This window comes from Merops nubicus, unplaced genomic scaffold, assembly GCF_000691845.1.
Source record: "Merops nubicus isolate BGI_N331 unplaced genomic scaffold, ASM69184v1 scaffold501, whole genome shotgun sequence".
NCBI lineage: Eukaryota > Metazoa > Chordata > Aves > Coraciiformes > Meropidae > Merops > Merops nubicus.
The window spans coordinates 1-27,608 of NW_008588786.1; the positions used below are offsets into that span (position 1 = coordinate 1).

At 40.8% G+C, this 27,608-nt stretch overlaps 1 protein-coding gene across 1 annotated transcript; it reads left to right on the top strand.

Moving 5' to 3' along the window:
* Nucleotides 1–11,677: 11,677 nt before the first annotated feature.
* TMEFF1 (transmembrane protein with EGF-like and two follistatin-like domains 1) lies at nucleotides 11,678–27,232 on the top strand (the record flags this gene model as incomplete). Its single annotated transcript, XM_008949352.1, has 5 exons — nucleotides 11,678–11,826; nucleotides 12,703–12,768; nucleotides 19,870–19,993; nucleotides 24,130–24,288; nucleotides 25,992–27,232. Coding segments are annotated over 5 exons (583 nt in total), but the record flags the coding sequence as incomplete, so codon positions are not given.
* Between the last annotated feature and the right edge of the window lie 376 nt (nucleotides 27,233–27,608).

Sequence of the window (27,608 nt, forward strand, 5' to 3'; positions counted from 1 at the left end):
GAGGCACTGGAATTTCCATCCATGCAGTTAGGCTTGAAGGGACCTGTAGAGGTCACATAGTCCATCTGCATGGATGGAAATTCCAGTGCCTCATCATATATATATATGAGTCTCTCATATTACAAGTTAGTGATATGAATCTTTTGTTGCATTTAAATTGTATTTTTCCCTTTGAAAAACATGACGAATTTTTAGTTTTCATGCTTAGCATTAAAGTGTTATAGCTGTCCCTAATCAGAGTTACTACGTATGCTTTTATTACACAAGATCACACACAGTCTGAAGAATTCAGGCTTTGCACAGAGTTTTAGATTTGTATCTTCATTTTGTTTCATTTCTCAGAAACATCATCTATCTAAACAAGAAGTGGTTACAATGCATAGTAAATTGAACACCAAATTATCACCAACTTTATAATTTCCACTGCCTCTGCAAAAATTTTCAGTATCAATTTTAAGTGGATTGATTGAGACAAAGAAATGAAGTCTGAGGAGATGGTTGTCATAAACAGCATGCCATACTTAGAAAATTAATGTTCAGCTGTATGCAAATAAGTACATTAATTCTTTATATAAATGCCAAAAGGACTCAAGCTGAGGAAACCTCGCAGAAATGTCTCTTTTTTTTCTTTTCTCATAAGTGGACTTTGGGCAGGCTTTTCAAGAGCATAGAAAATCACGTCTGAAGTTGCCTAAACAGTATGCCATATTGTTCACGGTGCTTTTCTGTAGGTCTGTGCCAACAGGATGCACACAACAGGTTTCACATGGATCAGCCGTGACTTTTGTTCCCCTTTAGTAACAAAAGTGAAACATAGATTGTATATGTCATGGGAAAAGCTGCTGCTGGAGACCAATCAGTCAGTACTTCCCTTTCTACCCTGCCCACAAAGTGTCTCTCTGGCCAGAATGTCTTTCTTCCTCTGCTGTGTTGAAGCATATTACACATGATGGTGCAAAACGTGTGGCAGGGGAGTGAAAAAATGCACGAGAGGTTGGTAAATTTAAACTATGTGTGTGGGAAGCTGGCCAGAAGCCTAAAGACACAGGCAGTATGAGGGTGGTTGTGTTTTTTCTGCTGGCATCTTGAATTGGAAATGCAGTTAGGTTGAAAAGAGGAGATAGAGGGGGCAGCAGAAAGCTTCGGGCCACCTAGAGCTGACAGAGTAAATCCATCTGGGCACAAATCCAAACACATAAGGTTTGCTGTTGATATACTCTTGGGTATCCAAACAGAAATTTTTTATTTAGCACACAATAGATTTTTCATTTCCAGTGTTTGTTCATGTGACGAACAGATCATCCTATCAGTACACAATCAGAAGATAGTTTCAAGATAATATTGAAACACTTAAAATAATACAGTATGAGTGCAAAACAAATGAAAACAGATGTGGTTGTAAAATAATTTTAATGACTGTAGCACTTAACTCTTTCTTCAATGAAAGCAGTATATATAAATATGTATACAGTATATATAAATATGTACACTGTTGTGGCTATTAAGGACTCCAAGTGATTTTTTTTTTTAAAATTCAGATTAAAAACATTCACTGTAATTTTTATAAAGCTTCTAAACAACTTGATACCTTAGTTTACTGCATATGGTTAAAACTGAAATTATTATTTACAGCCTTTTGAGTACTTTATTTTTTTTTAATACAATAGCCACCTGCAGCATTGGCAAAAAAACTTGATAATATAAACTTACCTTTGGATTTGGGGTTTTTTGACACTGTGATTAGAAAGGTGGGCTCTTACGTATATATGTTTTTTCATCAGACTTCATCTTTCAAATAGTTCTTACTTCAGTGGTACTTATTTCCATGTTTTTCAAGGATTCTGTCTGTTACCTGGTAATTTTCCAGTTCTTCTTCTTATGCATACCAAAATTCATGCTCAGAGTAATGGAAAAGATTTTAATACTTGTATATTAATTGTAAAATGTATATATGTAATATTTATATTAATTATAAATAATACATTGTTATATGCTTTTCATATTAACATTTAAAATATACTGATTGTGTTGAAGAGTAGGAGTTTCATCTCACATTTTTTTCTGCAAATGTGAATTATCTTTCCAACATGAGAAGTGGTATTGCTTATGAGGGGTTGTATGCTCTGCTCTTGCACCGTTTTGTCTGTTCCATCCTTTCTTCTTCCATGCTTGTGCCAACATCTAGTAAATACTGGGAAGAATGTTGCTTTAAAAGACATTTTAAAGTATGCTGTAACTTGAAAAAAATAATATTCAGAATGAAATTGTGAACTGTAGAATAATTTAGATTGGAAAAGATCTCTAGGAGGTCATCTAGTTCAAGCTCCTTCCCCGCACTGCCACCAGAGATAGTTCATTTAGGTGGGTCAAGGGCTGTTCCAGGTGAGCTGTGACCATCTCCTTGAAGGGATTTTTGGCATCTTGGCATCTGTTCAAGGGCTGAACTGCTCTCACCTTGAGGAATAATTTCCATGTGTTTAATTAGAATTTCTCTTGACACAACTTGCAGCTGTTGTCTTTCACCCATCTGCTGTGCACCTCTGAAAAGAGCCTCCTGCAGCCCTCTCAGTAACCCCTGTTAGGCTGTTGGTGACAGCAGTCAGCCAATCAGTCAATTCCTTAGCCTTCTCTTCTCCAGGCTGAGGAAGTCTGGTGCCCTCAGCCATTCCTTACACAGCACACTCTCCAGCCTTTGCCCATCACAATGGCTCTCCACTAGACCCTCTCCAGTTTTTCAAAGTATTTGCTGTTACTGATGGGTCCCAAAACTGGACAAAGTGCTCCAGATGAGACCTCACAAGTGCTGAGTGGAGGACAACAGTCATTTCCCTTGCTCTGCTGATGACCTTCCTGTGATGCAGCCCCCCAGCCTGCTGCTCCCCTGGACCCTCATGTCCTTTTCAGCAGAGCTGCTGCCCCTCCAGTACAACCCCAGTCTGTCTTGTGGCTTTCCCTTCATCTTTAGACTTTGTGAGGTTCCTCCAGGTTGTCAAAGCCCCACTTGAGTGATTACCTTGCCTGCCATCCTATGCTCAGCAGCAACCTTCCTTTCCTTCCGTCCTTAAATGGCTGGAATAAACTTCATTAATTTTAGTTTAAAATATAATTTTTCTACCTTTTTTTTTATCTTTGATAAGGAAATCACTAATTTAAAACCAGCTTCACTGTAAAAGTTCAAATGTGTCATGTTCTCAGTTTTACCTATTTTTTTTAACAGATGAAATATGGAAATTAGATTCTGAGCACATGCAGTCTTTTTTAAATAAGCGTACTATGCTCTCAAAGATCTGTTTTGACTCATGTAGATTTTCAAAAAAGATTGATAACTGATCCCCAAGCAGACCTTTCAAGATTAACATTTTATGAGATTTACTTTGGAAAAGAAATGTTTTTCAGCAGTATCTAGATTCAAATGGCCTATAATTTGCATAGTGTCTGTTTTCACAATGGCCAAACCAGCAATTTGGAAATGTAAGTATAGGAATACCAATATGGACATTTAAAAGTCCCAGTCTCTGCCTTGTCTTGTAATTTGTCTTCCAGGGAAAAATTTGGTCTGTTTGAGGTACTGCATGCTGGTTTATACTTGCCTCGTTTGACCACTTTGTCACTCATGTACCATAGCAGACTGTTTCTTTTTTTTTTTTTTTCCTCTTTTACCTTTTTAGGGTTTGATATCATATGTACGTATACATAAGGAAGGTTGTCTTAATCCTCTGTAAATGCAATTCACAGCTTTCTGATCAGCAGAAAAAAATACCTAAATATCTGTGTGCAAAACAAAACACGTGGACACAAACAATAGAGGAAATCAAACTAAACAAGGGATTTATGATTGTATCCTGGGATTACTGAACTATGTAGAAATGGGCTATAGGAAATCCTGATATGAAAGAATCAGTATCATGGTCTTTTCATTATAGTGACTATTAAGAAATTTCATAGATCCTAGGTGGATAATAACCCAGGCTTGTTTTTTTTAATGTGTATTCTTAGCAATCCTTGCAGCAGTGTGTGCCAGGTCTTTGAAGGTTTCTGTTATTCAAGAGTGGAGGGAGTGTTAGGTCAGTTTTGTGAGGTCAAGCATCAGTTCACTACATATGCTGCTACAAGCTCACTAGGTGAGGACTAAATTTCTACAGTGGTCAGAGGAAATTGAAAAAGGGAGTGAAGAGAGGGCTGGAAAGTAGCTGAAACTTGTGGTATTTAAGGGTGTTCTGCATTGCCAGACAGAAGTGAAGACCGAGAGAGTGTTCAAGCAGGACACAGAGTAGCTTGCAGAATTGAAATCTACTTTTCTTGTGCTAGAAGAGGATTTTAAAAAAGACACACACAGATACAAAAAATAATTCAGCTCTAGTTGACTAGGTAGAGAAATCACTTTGAAATCCAGATCTTCTTAGTTCAGGTTTCATCTAGGAAGAATTGCACACAAGGGAAGAAACACCAAATGAAGGTAATCCTTCATTTGACATGGTTATTTTCTTAACTGCAATTGCAACACCCCTGCTACTGCAATTCACCTAAATTTATTCCATCAAGCGTACCCTTATCCATCTGTGTGCATTTCACACACTTTGTTTTATTCTAGTGTTTCCATTTTACATTTGTAAGCAGATGTGCCAATAAAGAGGTGAATGCCTGAGAAGGCTCACGATTGCTGTCAGCCACTGGGAAGTGGTAGCAAGCAGAGAGAAAAAAACATTTCTGAGCAAATCCCAGATAGGCACAAATGCAGCAGCCTGATCTGTTGGTTGGAGATACCAGCTTCTCTCAGTAGCTAAGCCCACTCCACAGATCTGTATTGCTTTTCCTTTCCTTTTTTTCTTCTCTTTCCTTTGAATCTACTGTGGCTTTTAAGCACACAGAGCTTCCAACAAACCATGTACACCTTGAAGCCTGAAAACAAAAAGGAGCCTTGAAATGTGTTCTGATCTCTAGGGATCTAATTAATTTACTGATAGCAGCAAGTGCTTTTACAGCCTGAGGTCGTGTCACATCATTTTACTAAACACGTTTTCTTTGTTACACCTAGTAGGCCCTAATAAATGAGTTGGACGTTCTCATTTCTTATTTATTAAAACCACCTAAAAATTGTGTTAGGTTTAACTATAGCACTTTGTATTTTCCTGTAATTCAAATGCTTTTCTGTTTAACAGATAGTGTTAATGAATGAAACACATGCAACTTCTAAAAGTACAGTGTCACAGCAAGCTGGTACCTTTTTTCTTAGGATGTCGACTCTATGGTGACAGGTGACATAATTAAGAATTTTTTCTGTATACTCTAGTACATCAGGAAAACACCTGAATACATCCTGTTGACTTTCCAGGGGAAAGAGAGAGAAGAGATCTGTTGAGGACTGGGCAGCAACCCTCTCCAGCAAGACGTGAACTTGGAGAAATAACTATGTGTTTCAATCCTTTTGGTTAAAACCAATAGGAAGGTTATTGTGAAAAAAAACTCTTGTAGTGCTCTGACCTCTTTTATTCCAGTGTGACTTTTACAACAAGCTGTTACAGCAAAAACTTGAAGCACTAATTCACATCTTCCTGGTATGAAGCATCAAGTACTTTGAAGATATCCTTAGTACATGATTCTGTTAAGTGACTTTTCCTTAAGTAACTTAACTCTTTTCTTCTGAAGGTTGTGCTGAGAAGCCACATATCATAGTGAAGTGCCAGTTAGCAGGGGAGGTTTTATTTTCTTGGGGTGCCAAGTGAGATCATGTTTGAGGAGCGCATACAAAAGCCAGCAGCAGAACAGGGATGGAGCTCAAGCTGTGGAGTCCTCACTCTGCTCCAAGCGATGGTGGCAAAACACGAGTATCAGTAGGAGTGCTAAGATTTTGTCATAATCTTGACTTGTATTGGGATGTGATGACTGATTTACCCAACATGGCATAGCTTTGGCAAGGCTGGGGGAAAACTAGCGCTTTGAAAAAGCAACTAGGGGAACAAAGAAGCCTTTTATTGTAGGGTTGGTTTGTTGGGGTTTTTCTGATGCAGACTTTGCTGTGCTTATCCTCACTTTTAGCAGCTCAGGATCCACTTCACACAATAATTTATGCTTGCACCACAGCTGGACTTGAGGCAGTTATTCATGAAAGTTACTCCAAATAGCAGGAGTAAATAGTTGAAAGCTAGGATAAAGACACTATGACATTTAAATGTACTCTGGCATTTTTGTTTTGCAAGCTTCCAGAAGAATTACTTTTCTCTTTATGAAAAGGCATGATTCTGGGTTTTCTTTTCCAAGCTCCTTCCTGACTGCCTTGTGGGGTCACTCCTGAGGAATAAATATACCTGTCAGAGAGAGATTTGTCAGATGTGGGGCTTAAGCTTCTGTGCTGCCTACCCAGGAGACTTCTCACATGTGATGCCAGGAATCAGGCTGGCTGCTCACCTCAGCTGGGGTTGTCCCATATTCACCTTCCTGTTCTGCCTGCAGCATGGTAGCAACTCATGGACCTGGGTTTGAACCTCAGCTTTTCCCACACTAGAAGCTTAAATACAAGATTTTATTCTGAAGTTATTATGGCTGACATCGTCACATGATGTCATCTCCTTGGATTGTGTCAACCATCCAAACTCAGACTACCTTTAACACTTGTGAGAACTTACTGAGGGGCAAAACAGCAGTGTTCAGGAGGTTCCAGATACTTAATTTATCACATAAGAAATTAAGTGTCCATATATGAGTAGTTTCCTATTATTACAAATGTTGTTGTATAATAGGTTCTGTTTTTTTAAAGTTTTTTTTAATAGCAAACTAGCCATTTTGGTACACTGTAATTTAAGTGTGTAACCTACCTGGTTATACCAGAAAGCTCTTGCTTGCAGTACACCTCATTTTAATTTCTACTTGTAATTAGGGATGAAAATCCATCTTGCTTCTGTTCTTTTCTGTAAGGAATAAAAAAAAAAATGTAATTTAAAAATCACTGTTAAAAATATTTAAAGCTAGAGTCAAAGCTGTGATGTCTCAACAAAGAGTATAGTGTTTTAATACTTCTTTAATGTTTGTAGAAGTATGGTGGAAAATTCTGTTCAAAATACCTTTTTTATATGGATTAAGATCCTAAACCTAAATCTTCCTGATACTAAAACTTCCCTAAACCTTTCCCATGCTTCCTGGTTTATCCTTCTGTTGCATAATATTATATTACAGCTCTAATGGTATGGTCTAATATTTTATGCTGGATATGTGAGTTCAGAAATAGGATCAAAACCTTTGCATCCTTTTTCCCCTGCAGGCAAGTTTTCAGGCTAGTGCCCATAGCAGGCTGGTAGCCTCACAGCAGGGCTGCTGTTCATTCAGCCCAGCTTATGCAGGAAAGTGTCTGTAGCTGCATGGCCGACCTTAGGGACCTGTGTGTGGTACTGCTCTCACTGACCACTGTACATGGGTGCAGTGGTGGTGGGAGCTAAGGCAGAAGTGAGAATAAATGCTTAAAAGGTGGGATATTAGGAATTTTACAGTTAGGGTCTACTCTCTGTCCTCCTTGGGTGCCCCTCTTGTGCCACTCCCACATATCCCCAGTCGCCCCTCATGGTCTCAGGTTTTTCCTGCCTTCCCTTTTTGAGCAGCTGTCTTTGTTGTCCTCTGCTGTCTTCGTCCTGTCTCAATAACATAAGAAGGAATTGCCAGGGAACAGGTTACAATATGGGGCTTCAATTCTGTGTCCAGTTTCAGTCTTAAACTGTGAAGAAAAACAAATCCCACAGTCCATGGTCCCTCACATGGGTTCTTCTGCCTGCAAAAGCCCCTGATAAGATTTCTGCCCTTTAAGGCCCCACTTTTAGCTGCATCTTCTCCCATACTTCATGTGCTGCTAGTAGGCTCCATAGGATGGTTCAGCCCCCTGGGCTGTGCTTCATAGTCTATTGGGCTCTGACTTCTGCCTGGCTTTAGGACTCAAACTGACTAGTGTGGGGAGTTCTTTCCCCTCAGGAAATGGCATTTTCTGTCATCTCCTCAGAATCAAGTTATTGTTTGCCCTCGGTAGCTCTCTTACTTCAGAGTGTAACGTATTTTCATATTTCATACCAGGTTTGTTTGGGGGTCATCCAATACTTTCCTGAGGTGCTTTTTTGTTCCAGTCTGTGGTAGTGGTCCTGTTGTCTTGCAGGGACTCAGCTGCTACTTTCAATGTGTTTGATGTGCTGCATCAGAGAAGCAAGTTGCTCTCCCATGGTTTTGCCTTCCTCCACAAACACTGAGCAGTTAAAAACTGTTTCCATTTCATGTTGTCTGTTGAGAGAGGCACTGCCCACATTTCATTGCTCTGGTCTCATAGTCTGGCACTTCCTGCAGGCCTGGCTGTATTTTGAGTCTCGTGCCAGCCAGCTATGAGCAAGGACAACTTCAGTGACCCCCACATGGACTCTCTGATGGGTACAGGTTTCTGTGTGTTCCTGGCTCCCTCTGCCACTTTACTGCCTCCACAGAGGTCTTGCTCCCTTCAGAGCATCACACCCCAGCCACGTCCTCACCTCAGCTTGTTTCCTTTCAGGCTTGTGATGGGCTTCAGGCTTTTATGTTGGAATAATGAAGCATAATATTTTCAGTTTTTTAGAGTACATCAGTCCAGTTCAACTGTTCATTATCCTGCTGTATACTTAAACCACCTGCTTTTACATACCAGACAGCTGTGTCAAAGCACCTACACCAGTAACTGAATGGCCAGGTGAAGGCCAGATGTACCATTTGACATCATGGTCATGGGCCAAGTAGCAGCTAATGGCATCATGCAGATAAATGGAGTCATGGAGAGGGGTGAACTTCTGAAAGTGAACTTTTGAACTCCCAAGCTGCAACCAGCATAGACTGGTTGTAAATTTTGGGTAATTCTCAGGCTAAAGAAAAGTGTCATGTCCTGAATCCTCCAGTTAATAGAGATGCAGTCATCAGCTGGGAAGCTAATCAGGTACTGCACTTCTGCAGATAGACTGCTTGGACTGGGAAGCTGAAGGTCTGGGCTCTGGAGAGGTGTCCCAAAAGGCATGGGCAGTGGCTGGGCAGCAGGCACGTGTCCCACCAGCTGGCTGGCTCTGCATGGCTGGTGGGGTCCTCGCTGGAGATCTGGTGTGCCTGCAGCCCTCTGCTTGGGCAGAAAGCACATGTGTCTGGTTGGGCTCTGTTATGCCAGCGGGGTCCCACTGGGGGTTTGGAGTGCATGCAAGCCTCCAGCAAACCCCACGTCCAGGCTGACAGCAGGCTGGCATTCCACTCGCTCCCACCCCTGCAGTCACCCGCCCGGTCCTGCTGCGGTGACACAAGGCAGCTGCAATCCTGTTGCAGCTGGTCAGTGGGCTTCAGCTGCTTCACACTGCCACGGCACTGGTGGATGGGCCACAAGCTCTGCTCTTGCAGTTTTGTTTTGTTTTCCACACTTTTAGATGTAACTATTAAATGATAGAGATAAATTGCACATTGAAAAGATGGTTAGAGCTAAGATTAAGAGTGTTTATCAGAAAAACAGGGTCAGGAATCCACAACTAGCCCAAATACGAGCATTTGAGAGTGCTAAGAAAGTAAGCACTTAGCATTAGGTGCTTAGCCTAAACACAGTGAAACATGAAAACATAAGCAGTTTCCAAGCAGTTTCAACTCTAGCCTGTCATGTCACCATGAGGAAGAAAATATTTTCAACACTCATTTTATTTGTCACCAGGAATGACAACAACACAACAGTAATTATGTTGCTGTGGACCTTGGATGGTGCCTACAGATGTACGTAGAGCTTTGGACATAGTGATGCAGATGGAACTGGTCTGGAGATCCATATACAAATAAATATGCTCAAATGTGGCAAGGTGCATGCAGGCAGTGGTGGTTCCTGAACGCTAAGGCTGAGCAAAGGTATCTGTAAGCACATAGCCAGTGTCATACAAATTAGAACTAGCTCTCCACTCCTTTGTGTCAATGAGCCTTTTATTTGCCTATAGTAAATCCTGATAAACCCTCATTAGGCTTATTAAGCTAAAAATTATGTGGGAGCATGTAAACAAGATAGTACTTCCTTTCCTGGATCTAAGGTTTACAACTATTACCATTTCTAGTCAGAAGAATTCTCATATGTTGATCACATTGATATTTAGCAGCTTCATGAGTACTTTGAGGTAGGTTCATAAGGTGTGTAGAGCAGTTTTTCACTGTTGGTAGGTGTACTTAAAAACCTTTTTGCACTAGAAGTGTTCTTTTGTCTAGTAACAGTTTGAAGTTCACAGGCATGAAATACTGCTGGGAAAATCAGCATTTTTAAATTTAGGCAACAAAAAATGCTTGTGGAAAAAAGAGGGAGAGAAACCAATACACTGGCTGTCTTCGGTGTTTCTGCAGTGTCAAATTGGGTTCTGCTGCAAGATTTGTTCCTGCATTGTGGCACACATGCATCTATTTAATTGTATCTGCAACAGCTGGAGAGGACATAAAAAACCTGGCAAGTTGATAGCTTGGTTTTTTTCCCTAACCCTTTTTTTACAAGAGTGAATCAAGATGAAGCTGGCAGCAGCTCCTAGCAGTCAGGCTATGGCCTGTGTAGAGCTTTCTAGCAAGAAGAGGACCATGTGCCCACCACCACCTCTTCAGAAGATGCAGAGCAGCTCTTCCTGCTCTCAGGTATCAGGAGGAGCTTGACTGAGAGCTGGACCTTAGTACCCACCTCATACCTTGTCCTGCAGCCGCACTCCGTACTTTGCCCAGTCCAGAGGCTTCTAGAATGGAGTTTGCAGAGCAAAGTAAAACAGATGCAGAAGCTTTTAATTCAAAAAACAGAGGTCCAGTTAAAAAGCAGAATATTGATTAAATTAAATGGGGGAGGGGGAAGGCTTGGAAAGCTGGAAGGTTTTCCTGTGCCATTCGCGCCTAAAAAACTTTTTGTTTGGGCAACAAAGCTATCAAACCAAAACCAGGAAAGTCATTGGCTGTCTTACATTTGTGTGGTTAGGAACCAGCTACATGCTAGGTCTTCATTTTTCCCACTTCTGTTTTACAATCCCTAGTTGCAAATTCTATGGAAAATGCAGTGTCTAAAACAAGCAAAGTGTCAACTGGATGCAATACGAAATAGTTTAGATCACATAATCCTGTTTTAAATACAACATAAGGGACATGGGCTAGCAGTGGACTTGGTAGAGTTAGATCAATGGTTAGACTTTATGATCTTAAAGGTCTTTTCTAACCTCAAGAGTTCTATGATTCTGTAAAAAACCCACTGTTCACTTTCAAAGGTATGACTGAATGTCTTGCTGAAATGACACAGGTAACCAAATATATTGTTTCTGTACAGCCTTTGAAATAGAAAAACTCAAATTCTTTTTGTTTCCCTCTCAGGGATCCTGACATCCCCCCAAAAAAGTAGAATATTCATCTAGTTTTTTTCAAACTTGAGAAGAGGCATCATGAACTGTTATATTAATATAGTAAGTCTTCCTAGCAATTGATATCATAGTAAAACTACAAGAAACATCAATACATTGTTAAAAAGCACACTGAAGCACCTATTCATAATTTTGTACATTCTGCTTGTAAGCCCAAGATGTCATGAATTCTTCAGCATCCTCCAGCTCTTCTCTACTGGTATTATTGTATTGAGCTAGTGCTTACTCAGGACTCAACATAATTTTTTCTTTCTGGATGTCAATTTTGTTTTGCTGTATGTTTGAATTAACAGGTGTGTATGTAATATAGACTGCAGTGGATACAGTTTTAACCCTGTATGTGCTTCTGATGGAAGTTCCTATAACAATCCATGCTTTGTTAGAGAAGCATCATGTCTGAGGCAAGAGCAGATTGACATCAGACATCTTGGACACTGCTCAGGTAGGCTTAATTTTGTTTTTCTGGTAACTGTAAATTCTGAAATAAGAGGATTTGGTAGAGCTTTCTCTTTTCCATTTTTGATCAGAAGTCACTGATCTAGTTATCAGTGAACTCCTCACCTGTATTTTTGAGTTTCCCATGCAGGAATATATTTACATTACATATATACGTGCTGTTGTTTACATTACCTTTCTTTGGCTGTTGTTACCTGCAAAGACAGTAAAAGCTCTTGGGAGAGCCTAAGCAGTAGTCCAGTGGGTCTTACATGACAGAGTGTTAAGAAGCAGAAGAGCAAAAGGCATACTGGTGTGTGGGAAACGTTCCCTCATGCAGCTGTGGGCTGTACAGTGTGCTTCCAAGGTGAGTTGGCTTGGACCTGCATTGCACAAATATTTATCCATTTCCTTCTCCAGTGTTGGAATGGTCCACTGAAACCCTCTGTGTGCTGCCTTGTAGTTAATCCTGTGCTTGACTTCAGTTTTGAGGCCTTGCAGTTAGGACCTTCTCATGGGAATAACAGCTTTCCACCATCTCTTTGCTAGTTACTTCTAGATCTGCAACTTGGACAATTCCAAAGCTGAAACAGACTATCACTAGAATAACCTAGGTCTATATCAAAGAAAAGTTTTTAGATCAAAACCTACAGCTTGAGGCATGTCCTGAGTTGGTCTGGACAATCAGGTTACTGATCAGGTGTGCTGCCAGCCTAGTTGTATGGGAGGAACAATTTGGGAATGTTCTACTTTTTGCAATTTGCAGTTCTACTGCAATTAAAATACTTCTTTGAATATTATTCTGGCTTCTCAATGACATACACGTAATGGTCTGTAAATAAGCTTTTCCTAATAGCTATCTATGCATGTATTTATCATCTAGAAACAGATGAGACAAACGCAGTTGGGAAGAAAGAGGATGGCATGCAGTATCGGCCAGAGGTGAAAGGTACTGTGCTGACTTTGTGCTGCTTGGTTATGGTTTCACAGGATGAGAAAATGGAGCCTGCAGGTCTCTTCTTGTCTGCCTTGCAGCTTTGATTTCTATACCCGAGACAGACCTGTGAACAGCTTCTTTCTTACAGCCTGTTGAAAGGCTGGCAAGAAGGAGATGTGTGTGATTTCTTGAGTTTTGCCTGTTGTATTCCTCTAAGATGCCCAGCTGCTTACCACCCTATGCAGCAGCCACAGGATTAGACTCCCTCCAAGCCCTGTGAAAATTACTTTACTGGAGGACACCAAGCTGTGACATTCCTGATAAAATTACACAAGCCTCCCTCCCATGACCCCATCTGTTCTGCTAACTTCTGGAAAAAAAAAAAAAAGAAAAGGCAGATTCTGTATTTGTTAGGTCTTTTTAAAAAATGTTTACAGTAAATTAATACACTGAATCACACTGATTGAAGATGTTTTACCTGTATGAACCTTACCTTACCTTTAATAACCATAGTATAAATGAAATAAGGCAGGGTTTCACTTTCAGGTCAGTTATTTTTCATGATAGTAGCCCATGTGTGTTGGGTGCATTCTCAGAACAAATATGCTTCTGCATGTCATGGCTCTTGCTCTAAGTGTTGCTGCCAGGACAAAACACCTCTGTCCTTCTCAAGTTATTGGCAAAGAGCAGGCGTACATAGGTGTTAAACTTTCCTCCTCTTCTCTCACAAAGAATAGAATCGAATCAAATGGAATAGAATAGAATAGAATCAATTGGAAGGGACCTACAACAATCATCTAGTGCAGCTCCCTGACCACTTCAGGGCTGACCAAAAGCTAAAGCATGTTGTTAAGGGCATTGCCCAAATGCCTCTTAAACACTGACAGGCAGATGGCATCAACCACCTCTCTAGGAAGCCTGTTCCAGTGTTTGACCACCCTCTCAGTAAAGAAATCCTTCCTAATGTTCAGTTTGAACCTGCCTTGGAGTAGCTTTGAACCATTCCCATGTATTCTGTCACTGGAACTTGGGGAGAAGAGCTCAGCACCTCCCTCTTCACTTCCCCTTCTCAGGAATCTGTAAAGAGCAACAAGGTCACCCTTCAGCCTCCTTTTCTTCAAACTAGATGAACTGAAAGTCCTTCACTGCTCCTCATAGGGCATGCCTTCCAGCTCTTTCACCAGCTTTGTTGCCCTCCTCTGGATGCATTCAAGTACCTGAACATCCTTTTTAAGTGGTGGGGCTGAGCTGCACACAGTACGTAAGGTGAGGCCACATCAGTGCTGAATACAGTGAGATAATCACTTCTTTTGACCGCCTGGTTCTATTGTGTTTGATGCACCCCAGGATGGGTTTTTCCCTCTTGGCTGCCTGGACACACAGCTGACTCAGACTGAGCCTGCTGTTGACCACCTCCCCCCAAGATCTCTTTCTGCAGGGCTGCTCTCCAGTCTCTCCTCTCCCACTTTGTTCTTGTGCCTTGTGCTACTCCATCATAGATGCAGAATCCAGCATTTTGACTTATTAAATTTCATCCCATTAATCAGAGCCCAATGCTGCAATCTATCTAGATCCCCCTGCAAGGCATCATGTCCCATGAGAGACTCAACAACACCTCCCAATTTAGTATCATCAACAAACTTGGTAATGGTGCACTCAACTCCTGCATCCAGATAATTGATAAAAATATGGAACAGAACTGGCCCTAGAATTGAGCTCTGAGGAGCAGCACTTGTGACCGGTCGCCAGCCAGATGTAGCCCCATTCACTACAACCCTTTGAGCTCTGCCCTTCAGCCACTTCTTCACCCAGTACACCATGACACTTCTGATCCCATAGCTGGACAGCATGTCCAGAAGGATGCTGTGAGAAACAGTATCAAAAGCCTTACTAAAATTCAGAAAAAACTACATCCACTAGACGGGTGACCTGATCATAGGAAGACATCAAATTAGTTAAACAGGACTTTCCCTTTGTGAACCTGGTTTGCCTGTGCCTGATGTGCATTATTCTTTAAATGCAAGTCAATTGCACACAGCAAAATATTTTCCAGAATTTTTCCCAGGCTCTGAGGTTATGTTAACAAGTCTGTATACAGTTTCCTGGGTCTTGCCTCATGCCCTTCTTGTAAATTGAAATAACATTGGTCAGCTTCCATTGAGCAGGGACTTCCTCAGACTCTCGAGACCCTTTGGTAGCTGATCAAGAGAGGTGCTGCCATAACATCTGCTAGCTCCTTCAGTACTCTGGGACGAGTCCCATTAGGCCCCATGGACTTGTGAACTTTCAGCTGATGCAGCTGGTCCCTGACAGTTTCAGTGTCCAGAAATGGGAAGTCACTCTTCCCACACTTGTGGTCCTCCAACTCAGGGGACCAGGCAGCCCAAGACCTATCACTATTACTAAACACTGAGAAAAAAACTGCATTGAATACCTCTGCTTTTTCTTTATCCCTGTTAGTAGATGACCATCTTCAACATGTATCAGTCCAGCATTTTCTTTAGACCTCCTCTTGCTATTAACGTAGTTAAGAAAGCCCTTCTTGGTAGCTGACACAACATTGGCCAGTTTCAATTCTAAATGAGTTTGGCCTTTCATGCTTTCTCCATGCATATATGAACCACAGCTCTGTACTCTTCCTGCAAAGCCTGATCTTGCTTTCAGACACAACGCAATTTCTTTTTCCTCTTGAGCTCCATGAGGTATTCCCTGTTCAGCCAAGCTGATCTTCTGCCCTGCTTGCTTGACTTATGACACAGTGGAATTGCCTGCTCCTGTGCATCTAAAAGTGCTTCTTAGAAACCAGCCAGCACTCTTAGACTCCTAAGCCTTCAAAAGCAGATTCCCAGAGTACTCTGCTAAATAGCTCCCTGAATAGCTTAACCTTTGCTTTCCTGAAGTCCAGGGTAACAACCCTGCTGTCCTTTTTTCTCAATACACTGAAAATTTGAAACTCAACCGTTTCATGATCACTGTGGTCGAGACAACCACCTGCCATCATATCTCCCACAGGTCCTTCTCTATTTGCAAATAGCAAGCCTAGGAGAGCATCTTTCCTAGTTGGCTCACTGAGTACCTGTGACAAGACATTACCCCCTACAAACCTCAAGAATTTCGAAGACCTGCTCATCACTGCAGTATGATATTCCCGGCTGATGTCTGGGAAGTTGAAATCTCCCATAAGGACAAGGGCTACAGATACAGAAATTTCTCCTAATTTCCTGTAGAATAACTCATCAGTGCTTACATCCTAGCTGGGTGATCAGTAGTAGACACCCACTACAATATCTCCTTTGTTTTACATCCCCCTAAACTCTCACCCAGAGGCTCTCAACCACATTGTCATTAACTGTAGGAGTTGCACAATCAAATGTCTCCCTTATGTATCATGTGACACCTCCACCTTGCCTGCCCTGTCTGTCCCTCCTGGAGAGCCTGTAGCTCTCCATCTCAGCACGCCAGTCATGGGGCTCATTCCACTAAGTCTTGCTAGTACAAGTGATATCATAGCAGTAAGAGCTGACCAATGCTTCCTGTCCATCCTGTTCATTTCTTATACTGCGTGCACTGGTATACAAGTATTTCAGACAAGCTCCTGAGCCCTCCATGCTCCCAGAAGCAATGCAGATGTTCCACTAGCACTGTTACCCTCAGGTGATGCTGTGCCAACCCTTGGCTTACCTACTGTAGTGCTGTTGGTATCCCCTTCCCCCAGGAATTTAAGCCCCTCTTGATCAGTCCCACCAGCGCACACCCAAAGATGCGTTTTCCTCTTTGGGACAGGTAGGTCTTGTCAGGCCCCAGCATACCTTGTGTCTCAAAGGCTCTTCCATGGTTTAAAAACCCAACATTTTGGTGGAAGCATCAGTCCCAGAGGCATGAATCCTGGGCTCACCTGTTTCTTCCCAAGTCTCCTCCCATTATTGGAAGGATTGAGGAGAACACTACCTGTGCCCCTAGGTTTTTTCACATTCTTCCCAGGGCTCTGAGTTCTCTTTTGATCCATCTCAGACTTTTTGTTGCTGCATCATTAGTACCCATGTGAAAGAGCAGGAATAAAAAAAAACAGGAATGGATAGTAGTCTGAGAGTTGTACTAAGCTCTTCAGTCTTGTGGTGACATCCATAAGTTGAGCCCCAGGGAGGCAGCAAAATTCCCTGAAGAGAGTCAGGTCTGCAGATGGATGCTTCTGTTCTGCACAGGAGGGAATCACTGAGGACCGTAACTTGCTGTTGTTTCTTCTTGGCACTGGTCTTAATGCAGGTTCTGTTGTGATGGGTTGGTATCTTCTCTATTAGCTCTGGTCTTTAGTTTCTTCTGTCATTATACTTGTTATACACTCCTGTGGCCTCTCAGAGTAAAGTCCCACCATGGCTTTCAACATTCCTTGTGTTCTTCTTGAGAAACCATATAGGGCCTCCGTATAAAAGGTTCCATATATTTTTCCTTTTTCACAAATTCTCTTATTTTCACTCCATATGATGCACCCGTTGGAATGATTTAATGCCAATTTTCACTTACATTATGAAGGCATAAAAGACACCAAATGGAATATACATCTTATGATGTGATATAATGAAACACCACTTTTCGTTCCTATTCAGGAGAAGTTACAGCTTTTTATTCATTGCATATAAATTGCCCTTGAAATCTAGTTAGTGGAAAAAACATTGTATGTAATTATTATTATTAATGTGTATAGCTTGCGCAGTCTTAAGTTTGGCAAATGATACGCACAGAGGGAGTATGCCTCATGCAAAAAAATGGTTTTGAAACTTTTTTGTGCAGTAGTCAGGTCTTTTTAGATAGTGAGAGCCTGAAGTTAAGTACTTTGAGTAACTTTTTCTCCCAGGAAAAGAGAACAATCCACACCTCTGTTTGCTTTTGCTTTAAATTCCTGTGAGTTAGTCTTGTTAAATCCTGTACTTTGAATGTATAATACCTTCTAGTCTCTAGAACCACAGCCAGGACAGTCTCCTTCTCCTGCAGTGCAAGTGGCTACATAAAGTTACACGAGAAAGATTTCTCTTCCTAGATTCACCTGGCTTGCTGGTTCTTTTGTTCCAAGATGAGAATCAGAGTCTTGAGTTTTGTGCATGGCTCTTCCTTCTGAAGTATCTGAACTCATACCCAGCCACTCTTTCAAGGCTCCTACACCAGTTAAATCTTTGACTTTGACGCTCTGAAGCAGTCTAGCAGACCTTCCACAGTAAAAATGGTTTCCTGTCAAGAGGTGGGTAAACGTCTGCTTTACACTAGGAATCACCTCCTGCACGTAACAACATCTCTTTGCTTAGTACAAGTTTTGCCTCTGACCTGAGTGGCCTTGGCTACCTGACCACCTTTCAGTGGATGCCTCTCTCACTGGGCCTCACATTCTGCATTAGTCCATACATTAAAACCAGACATGGCACAGCTGCAGCTATCTGAACAGACTAGTATAACTGTACGCAGCTTATTACTACCCTTTGGTTGGAACCAAATCTGACAGTAATTAACTGCTTGTGGGAGGAGGAAGGCAACAGTTTTGGGATGAGACATCCTCATTTTTATCCTCGTAGACACGTCATGACACAGTATATTCCACTGGGGAAGTAGTGGACATATTGTCAATATCAGACAATGTTCATCCCTCGTATCAAGCCTTCTATATCTTTGAAGCCTAGCCTGAACCAACAGGCTTTTTTTTTCCTCCCTGGTATAAATATCTCATTCTTGCTGGTGTTATTTTGAATATCTGCAGTTGTAAAAGAGATTTCTTCTTCACAACTCCTTTTTGCTTTGCACTTTCATTATAATCTTGTATTTGTGATGCTGTAGTTCATTGCCGTGGAAATGAACCTAATTCCACAACTACACTCACATATTTAGTTCCCTGCTTTTTAGAGAAGTTCATTATGAAATACCAACAACTTCTGCGTTTAGGACTTTCTTAACAGAAAGGTTTTGGGGAAAGAATGGTTGAAAATGTATGCATCTTTAGATAGTTTTAGTAACATGACAGAAGCATAAATGATGTTGGGACAGAAAGGTCTGCCTTCCTGTGCTGGGATGGCCCGTCCAGCAACTGAAGCATCCACCAGCCACTTACTCCCACCTTTCCTCCAAGAGAATGAAGGAGAGAATCAGAACCGCAAACACAAGAAAAGCTCATCGATGAAGATGACAACAGTTTAAGAAGCGAAGGGGGGAAAAAAAAGAGAGAAGAAAAACAAGTGGTGTGGAAGCTGCCAGTCACAATGTCCCACCAGCAGACCAGATGCCCAGCCAGTCTCTGAGAGCTCCCACCTTGTAAACACAAAACCTCAGCTTTTATTGCTGAGCATGATGTTGTATGGTAGGGAATATTCCATTTATCCATCAGGGTCAGCTGTCCTGGCTCTGTCTCTTCCCAGGCTCTTGCCCACCACCAAGCCTACTCATTGAGGGGAGAAGCAGAGTGAGAAGTTGGTGGCTGTGCAATCATCCTTCAGCAACAGCCAATGCTGTGTTATCGGCACCATACAGGCTGCTATGAGGAAAGTTAACTCCATCCCAGCTAAAATCAGTCCAATTCCCAAAGGAATGGATATGTTAAGCTCTTTCAGTAGTTTGAAGTTCCCTCTCCATGGGAGCGTTTCTCTGAGGACGACTTCTAATATAGTATCTTTTCAGCTATAACAACCAGGGATACCAGCCAGATCCAAGCTTTATTGAGTTGTTTTCTACACAGAAAACATAAAATGTGGTTCAGCTTCTTTCTAACCCTTCAGATTTGTTTTCCTCTGTTTAGGCATGGGAGAGAGCTCTCTGTGTATTAGCTCTTTGCCCCAGTGCCACTGACAAAGCTTCTGCCTTCCTGCATTGGCTTGTTTGTGTCATGAATACTTTTCTCCTTTTGAGAAACCTGACATAAGAAGCATATTTAGGTGTCTTTGAGGATCGTTTTTCAGTGCAGTACATTCTAGAAAATCTCTGTAGGTGCCTCTGAAACTTCACCCTTAAGCCTTTGCTTTATTATTCTGTACTCCTTTATTCACTACAAGTTTTTAAGGATATGCTATTCTTGGTTGAGATTTTTTTAATGAATATCATGCAGCCATTTATAATTGTTTATGTATATTTCCTTTCAAGATGCCAGTGATCAAAGAGAAGACATTTACATTGGAAACCACATACCTTGCTCAGAAAACTTCAATGGCTACTGTATACATGGAAAATGTGAATTCATTTATTCCACTCAGAAGGCTTCCTGCCGGTAAGTCCTGCATGCCTCCAAAATGTGCTTGAAATTGCTGTAAAGCTTAATCAAAATGCTCTCCAGACATAATTACAGCATGTATCAGTTAGCAGGTACCTGTGGTGAAGGAGCCGTGTCCCTAAGCTGCGGGCAGCACCCAGCTGCTCCAGCTGTGTGGCAGACAGTGCTTAGAGGCGAGAGGCTTGGTCAGTCAGTTCAGAAGCTGAATCCCTCTGAGGGTGTGGCCTCAGTGTTGTCTTCTTATTTTCAGGAATTAAATCCTATCTAGAGAAAAAAAAAAAAAAAGACCCGACCCCCAAGAAAATACCTTTGCCTTGCACGGTTTCTCTGTGTGACTGTGCTTTCCCCATTGACCTCTCAGCCTGTTCGTGTACTATCTGTACATTTTATTGCTTCTGTCATAAAACCCCTCTAGAGTATCAATATTTTATTTTTAACATTTATTGCCCTTTTTCACAATAGTAGGCTTCATCTACAGTATAAAATTACAAAATATTCTCTAGCCCATGCTTTCTGTCTACACTAGAATCCAGGAGCTCAGTTCACTGAATGTTAAGCCACTCAGTGTTCCCCAGGATATCTGAATATTCCAGTCTGTTGCCCGAGGTCTCAGATAATTTTTTTCTTATGTTTCACTAACTGAATTCTACATCTTTGTTTTCCTCAAAAAATAAAATTCATTTTAAAAGTTGGTTATAGAAAAAGGCCACTTCTTAATAGCATGTAGTACCCTGCTTATTAGGAGGCTTCACTCTCAAACTTTTATCTTGCAAGCTTGTACTTTCAGATTAATGTGGTTCAAGATGCTATAACTCTTGGCTTTCTTTGCTTTGGAAGTTTCAGCTGTAAATCCATTAGATACTATCACATTTTCTCCCTTGATCTTTATTGATCGAGGCTATTTAGGGGCTTTTGCACTGCCAAGATTTAAGGGTTTCCAGACTGATCAGAGAGTAGGAAGCCCAAGAGGCAAAGCCAGTGAGATTGTCAGCTGAAGCATTTGAAAGCTTTTTTTCCCAAGACCCTTTCTTGCTTATTTTTACCTTTCCAGCAGGACTTGTTTCACTCTCTTCTTTGACCAGAGCCAAGAGAGCTCAACATAGCCTTGCTTCACTTGCGAAACTGGGTGCATCCCCAGCGTCACCTTGATGGGCATTAGGCAGCACTATTTGATTACAGTGTTCTTTTGATGCAGAGCTGTGTTTAACACAATTTCTGATGGGTTTGTCCTCAAAATATTCAAAGGCAGAGGTGTTTCAAGGAAAGTGTTCCTGACTGAATGAACTGATTTTCTTATTTCTCAGATTTTTTTTCCTGGATGCCATTAATCACATAGTCATTTATTAATTTATGATTCAATTATTATTCAATCACTTAAATATTTATTATTACTCTAATAATTACTGATAGACAATGCTTTGATGGATTTAATTAATATAGTCCCCCTTTAAATTCTGTTTTGTAATTACATTTACTGTTACCACCTTTAAGTATGTATTTAAACAGCCTGAACAGTACCTCAGCACTGAACCTAGCACAACAAACCTCACATGTTTCCAGTGAAGAATTTCTGACTGTCAGTTCTTAACCCTAAGTATCAGATCTCCTTTGGTTTCTTCTTGGCTATTTAAATACCCATGGTCTCGTACTTCATGTGTCTGCTACTGGAGCAGAGCTATTATGGAAAAAAATTATTTATATCAGACAGCAGTCCACTGTAGTAATCATGTAATTCTCCCAAATAATAAAAAAACACTTTCTCTCTTCCTCTGGCAAGGAAAATATAACAATGAATGGTAGGGGCAGATTGTTATTGTCAAATGTTTTGTATTCTAATACACATCTAGCATATACATCAACTAATTTGGCCCTCATTTCCTGGTAGTGATAGGTGAGAATATCAGATGACCTACAAAACCACAGAAAATACCTGCAGAGAGCAAATTCTGACTTTTGCTTTCACTGGGGGCAATGAATCTCCTTGCTCATTGTACAGCAGCCCTCCAGTGCTGCCATTAGGCAGGTGGGGGGAAGGTTTTGTAGTAGTAAATGCCTGACATTTAGTCCCAGCCTCTTTGCAGATGGGATCTGGTCTGTCTTCTGCTGCCCCCCTTGTGCAGTGCAGTTCTGCCCTGCCCTTCTGGCAGGCTGCACAAAGGAGGCACAGTTCAACCCTTTGCAAAGAAATCTAAACTTCTTTACACTAACCTAATTAATTGATTGATCAGCATATTTTGCTAAATGCATGCTGACCTCTATTTATCTTGCTGTTATAGTAATGCTAGAATATTTTGTTATATATTAGTGCAGCAGAATGCTTTAAAATCTGTTCTACTAGTTTACAGTAGCTTAAACTAGTGCCTAGTACTTAATCTTACCACCAGTGTAGTTCCTAACACAAGCACTTCTTTGCAGGAATTCAATACTTTTGAATCCCCATTCAATATTTCTCAGAAATAATTTCCTGTCACTTCAGTGTTTCTGAGGAAACACCTTTGAATTGCTTTTGCCTTGTCTGCTTTGTTTTGCCTCCTCTGCTTTAAAGCAATTCTCACATTGTTGCCTTCTTTAATGAAAATAAAAGCAAAAAACAATAAGAATTCAGTCTTCCTCACTAGCAAGAAGTCTTTATTATTCTTTATTGTTTCTTTTTGCAAGATTACCAACTGGTTCCCTGTCCTCTTCCTTCTTGTGTGCTAATACATGTCTCCCTTGGTTCACTTCCTAGCCCTTACCATGCTTACTTACACTACGTGGGGGCTTTTCTTTCCTCACTCCACTCTTACTGGAGCTTGTTTCATACCTGAACCAAAACTCCTTACACAGCAGCTCATGGCTGGCAAAAGTAGAGTCACAAGATTATAAACATGTAAACCCCAGCTGTTATCCCGGCATACAAAGGGAGATTAGAAGTTGCATTAGCAGTTGTAGGAAGGTCTGTGGAGTAATTATTTCATTCCTCCAAACAGAATTAATTTCTACCTCAGCACAAAGATTTTGGATGGATGAGACTGATTTTGTGTTGCATTCAGGCTTATCTGATACAGTTTACAAAAAGATTGTTTCTCTGCCTGCATGCCTTTCTTCTGCAGCTTTCTGCTGTAGAGCTGGAGGTCAATTGTATGATTCAGTTGCCCTTAATGTTGCATTCACATTAGTCAGTTTTAAAGGACAGCAGTACAAGGAACTTGCTCAGGGATCTAAGTGGTGGCCTACAGACTTCAGCTCAGTGTTTTGCCTTTCCTTGCAAAAGCTCTTGCCTTTCCTTTCTGTCCTTCCATGTCTTTTACCCTGTGACGTGAATTCCTCCAGAGTGTTTCCACTGCCACCTTTACCACTGGCACATCTCACGTTCCCTGACCATGTGTCACTGATCAGGAGCAGCCTCTTCTAAGTTTATCAGTTTTCTAAGTTTATCATTGAGCTAATTCCCACTTCTCTCATGTAAAGCAACCATATCTCTTGTATCTTCACCCATTTCTCCCCCACTCTGACCAATTTTTATGGATTCTTCCATGAACTCTCTCTTAAAACAGGTTGTGGGCCATTGGTGTTTCTAACCTGACATCTGTAAAATTTTGGTTTGCTGACAAGGCAGGAGGGGGTTTGATGCTGGTCTTGAGCGATAGGCTTTGCAGGATTCCACTTCTGTAGGCTGCAGCTTGAAGAGGGACCTTTCTTTTCATCCATTTTTCAAAGTTCCTTTTTCTCTTTTACACTCGTCTCCCATATTGACATTGCAGCTGAATGAGCATGCTCACCTTGTGTTTCATGAGCACACTTCTTTGTGCTTCATTTAGCCTTGTTTACCTGTTTCACACAGTTGCTTTATTCTTCCTAAATGTTGCCTCAATTTAATAACAACTCTACATATTTATTTTGCCAAATCAGGGCCTTCACCACACTGGTGTGCTTTCACTAGTAACCGTATCCAGGAAAGCAGAGCGTATCTGCTCTCTCTCTTCTCTTGCCACAGAAATCCAAACCATTCTCCAAAACAAGTGTTACCACACCTTCACCTTCTCACCAGCAATTTCTCAGCTGGGGTCCCCTTGGGTTCCTTGTTTCATACGCAAAATGACTGGGCTGTTCTCAAATTTCAGATTCCATTAAATATTCCTTTTCTTTTTCAGGTGTGAATCAGGATATACTGGACAGCACTGTGAAAAGACAGACTTTAGTATTCTTTATGTTGTCCCAAGTAGACAAAAGCTTACCCATGTCCTTATTGCAGCAATAATTGGAGCTGTACAGATTGCCATTATAGTTGCAATTGTCATGTGCATAACAAGGTAGGTGAAAACAAAAACAGTGAAGAATTACACATTGTAGTGATATACTTCTTCTCTATTTAAATATTCAACCCCCAAATTTTATGTGCTGTAACATGTATCCTAAAATACCCCCACAAAAAATGCCAAATGACTAAAGTAGGAGGACTGTGTAACATTCTACACTTTTTTTTCCCCATTACAAAACACACATTTGTTGAAATTCATAAACCACCAGTAACCACTTTGAATCCCCAGCCAAATATACCCAGCAGAATACATCAGCCTTGAAAGACATCCAAAAGGTCAGCTACTGTGTGAGGCCTTCACTGGAGTTATTCAAGCATTGCTGATATCTTACAGAAGCTATAACCCCCTGCTTCTGCCCAGTGAAACCAGAGAGGTTGACAAGGTGCTGTTCCCTGTGGTGGTACCACTGTGAATGGTGCTAAACAGAGAGACAGTCATACCTCACACCATACATGCTTCCTGAAAACTAATGTGCAACTAGTCCTGTTATCAGGCACTCTCCATGGGAACCTATTTTGTGACATGTAAAGCTGCTCAAACACAGAGTTCAAGTTTCTGGGTTGTCTCAGACTCTTGTCTTGTATGAAAACTGAGATGAGAGCTATGGATTCTTTTTGGTGATAAGGAATTCAGTTTGCTCATCAAGGACTTGAACTCAGTGAGGACTTAGGGCTGTGGAATAGATTAAGGATGATTTAGTTACCTATAGGTGCATGAAGTAAGTATGTAAGTCCTACACTTGGTCACCCATACCACACTTCATCTTTTTCTCCTCAACTAATCCTTCACTTTTCCAGCTCCAGTTACATAAAAATTTGTTACTGCATTAGTACATGGCTTCCCAAACTCAGTGACACCCCTATGAACAAACAATATAGGTCTCCTTGCTCATCTCTCTTGTACAGTTTAAAGTACCAGGTATACATACACATATCTAACACCTCCTGCACGTATGAAAGACTTATGTGGCTCATGCAGTTGATGTCATCCTTTTTACTCAACACCCTGCTGGCCAAAGCAGTGGCATGGAAGCCATGGTTCAACAGCTCTCCTCTCTCAGCCTCCCTGCAACCATTGCCCAGCTCACAGTCTCTCGAGGACAGCCTGTCATGCTGTGTCCCAGAAGGACTGCCCCATCCTGCATTGCCTGCTGTCTGCTGGGCTAAGTCCCATCCTCTTCAGAGCTGCTGGTTTTTGTGAACCCTCTCTTAGCCGTGTGTCCGTCCCTAAGAAAGGGGTTGCCTGAGTCACCCCACAGAGAGTCCTGTCTGGGCTTTGCCTCACGGGCTGCCACCAGCAGCAGGGCACCTGGAGGTCCAGCACTTCAAAAGGCTGATTGATCCAGTCTTACCATCCACTGGATTTTAAGTGTCAAATATGTATAAAGTAAAGCCAGTGTGATTATTCAGCATGGTATGTTTTGCTGGAACAAGGCTGATGGATGTAGCACCTTGCTGGTTTTGGTCTCAAGTTCAAGCAGAACTCCCTTCTGAGTAACCTGAGGTCCCACAGACATCCCCAGGTGACAGTCTGGTTCAAACAGCAGGAACACCCTCCCCAGTCAGCACAGCTCACAGACTCCTTGCTATTGTTAAGTACAGAAAATTAAGTCAATGTGTTATTTCTAGGCTAAATTTTCTGCAACATATATAAAATCAGTCCTCTTTTTTCTTTCTCTCTTCTTTTTTTAACAGAAAATGTCCCAAAAACAATAGAGGACGTCGGCAGAAGCAAAACCTAGGCCATTTTACTTCAGATACATCATCCAGAATGGTTTAACTTAGTGATTTTTATACCTACATTGACCATGTGATGTACATTTTTATTATATCTTTTTTTAAAGAATGGAAATATTTATTTCAGAGGCCTTATTTTTGAACATTTTTAGTGTAACAATGTTGGTCTGTATTCTGAAAGCATCAGCTCTAACAGCTATGGACTGTTTTAGTATCTTTACTTTTATGTTTTTGAATACAGTAGTTCCTTTTCTGTATCTGTATCACATGGTTATATAATAGAATTGTGCTTTATCCATGGAATGTAATATTTTTGGGAACACAGATTTATTCCACCAGTGGTTGTAGATTTAAACAAACAAACAAACAAACAACAAACCACAAAAAAGTCCATATTACCTAGCAAACAAGGCATGAACTAAAGGTAAAAATGTTTACAGCTTACTTTTCTTAAGAGAAACTAGAAAACACTGTGTTTAAATACCGTAGATATTTAAATGTTTTTGGAAGTTAGTAACTGATTTTTTAGACACTGCCTATCGCATGAACTGTGAAGCTGTGTGCTGTGTGTAGTTGTAACATATTTATAAAACGTGTGGGCTGGGTCTAAGCACTGCCATCTTCATAAATAATTCCAGCAATTTATTTTTAAAGAGGAAAATTATAAATTTCATTATTTGGGAAGTTATCTGGTAGAGCAGATGGCACAGGTCCAAAAGAAGTAGGTCTTAGTAGATTTAGATATTGTAAAAACTGGTGGTGAATAATTGAACACAAATAATTGGAATAAAGCCTACTTTATCACTGTTAAAGCTGTTTTAATACTTCTTAAACTTTTTTAAAGAAAATACATGTTTTAACACCTACAATACAGATTGTATAGTGTTTGTGATTAAAATAAAATAAAAAAAAATAATAAAAGTGAATGAACTACTAGTGCTCTTGTATAGAGTATTTTCAAGAGCTAAAGAAGTCCATCCAAATTAGTCTGCTGGTCATAGTTATATTAATAGACTGTTAGTTGTTGTTTGAAAGATCCCGAGATAAAGTGTGAATAGGATGTGTTCAGCTGTTTTAACATGTAGTTTAGGCTTTCAAAATTTTGCATGTAGGATTTAATAATTTGTTCAATAATAAAAAAAAATGGTTTCAACATTTTGGACTGGAAAAGCATGTCACAATACAACATTTTCACTATATTGCCTCTGGTTTAGTGTGTTTATTTGCTACCCTATGTGGTAATTGCAGCAGGCTGAATACCTGAAGCTGTTTTGCTGGAAAAAACAACCATGTTAATTTTCCTGACAGCTCTTCAAATGCCCTTGCAGAAATGCACTGCAGTAACATGAAAACAAAAGTAGATCATTAAAAATATGCAAGTTTGCTTTCCTGCTTAATCAGTAAGTTACTTAACTTCCCTGGATTAACACTAATAACTTCATCAGTACAGAAGCGTGACCCTTTAAACGTATGTTCCTTTCCAGACATTGCTTCCTAATTTTAGGGGTTTCATGTTGCCGAAAGTATCCAAACAATCATGTGTGGATATTTCGTAGTCACAAGTATTTGAGCAAG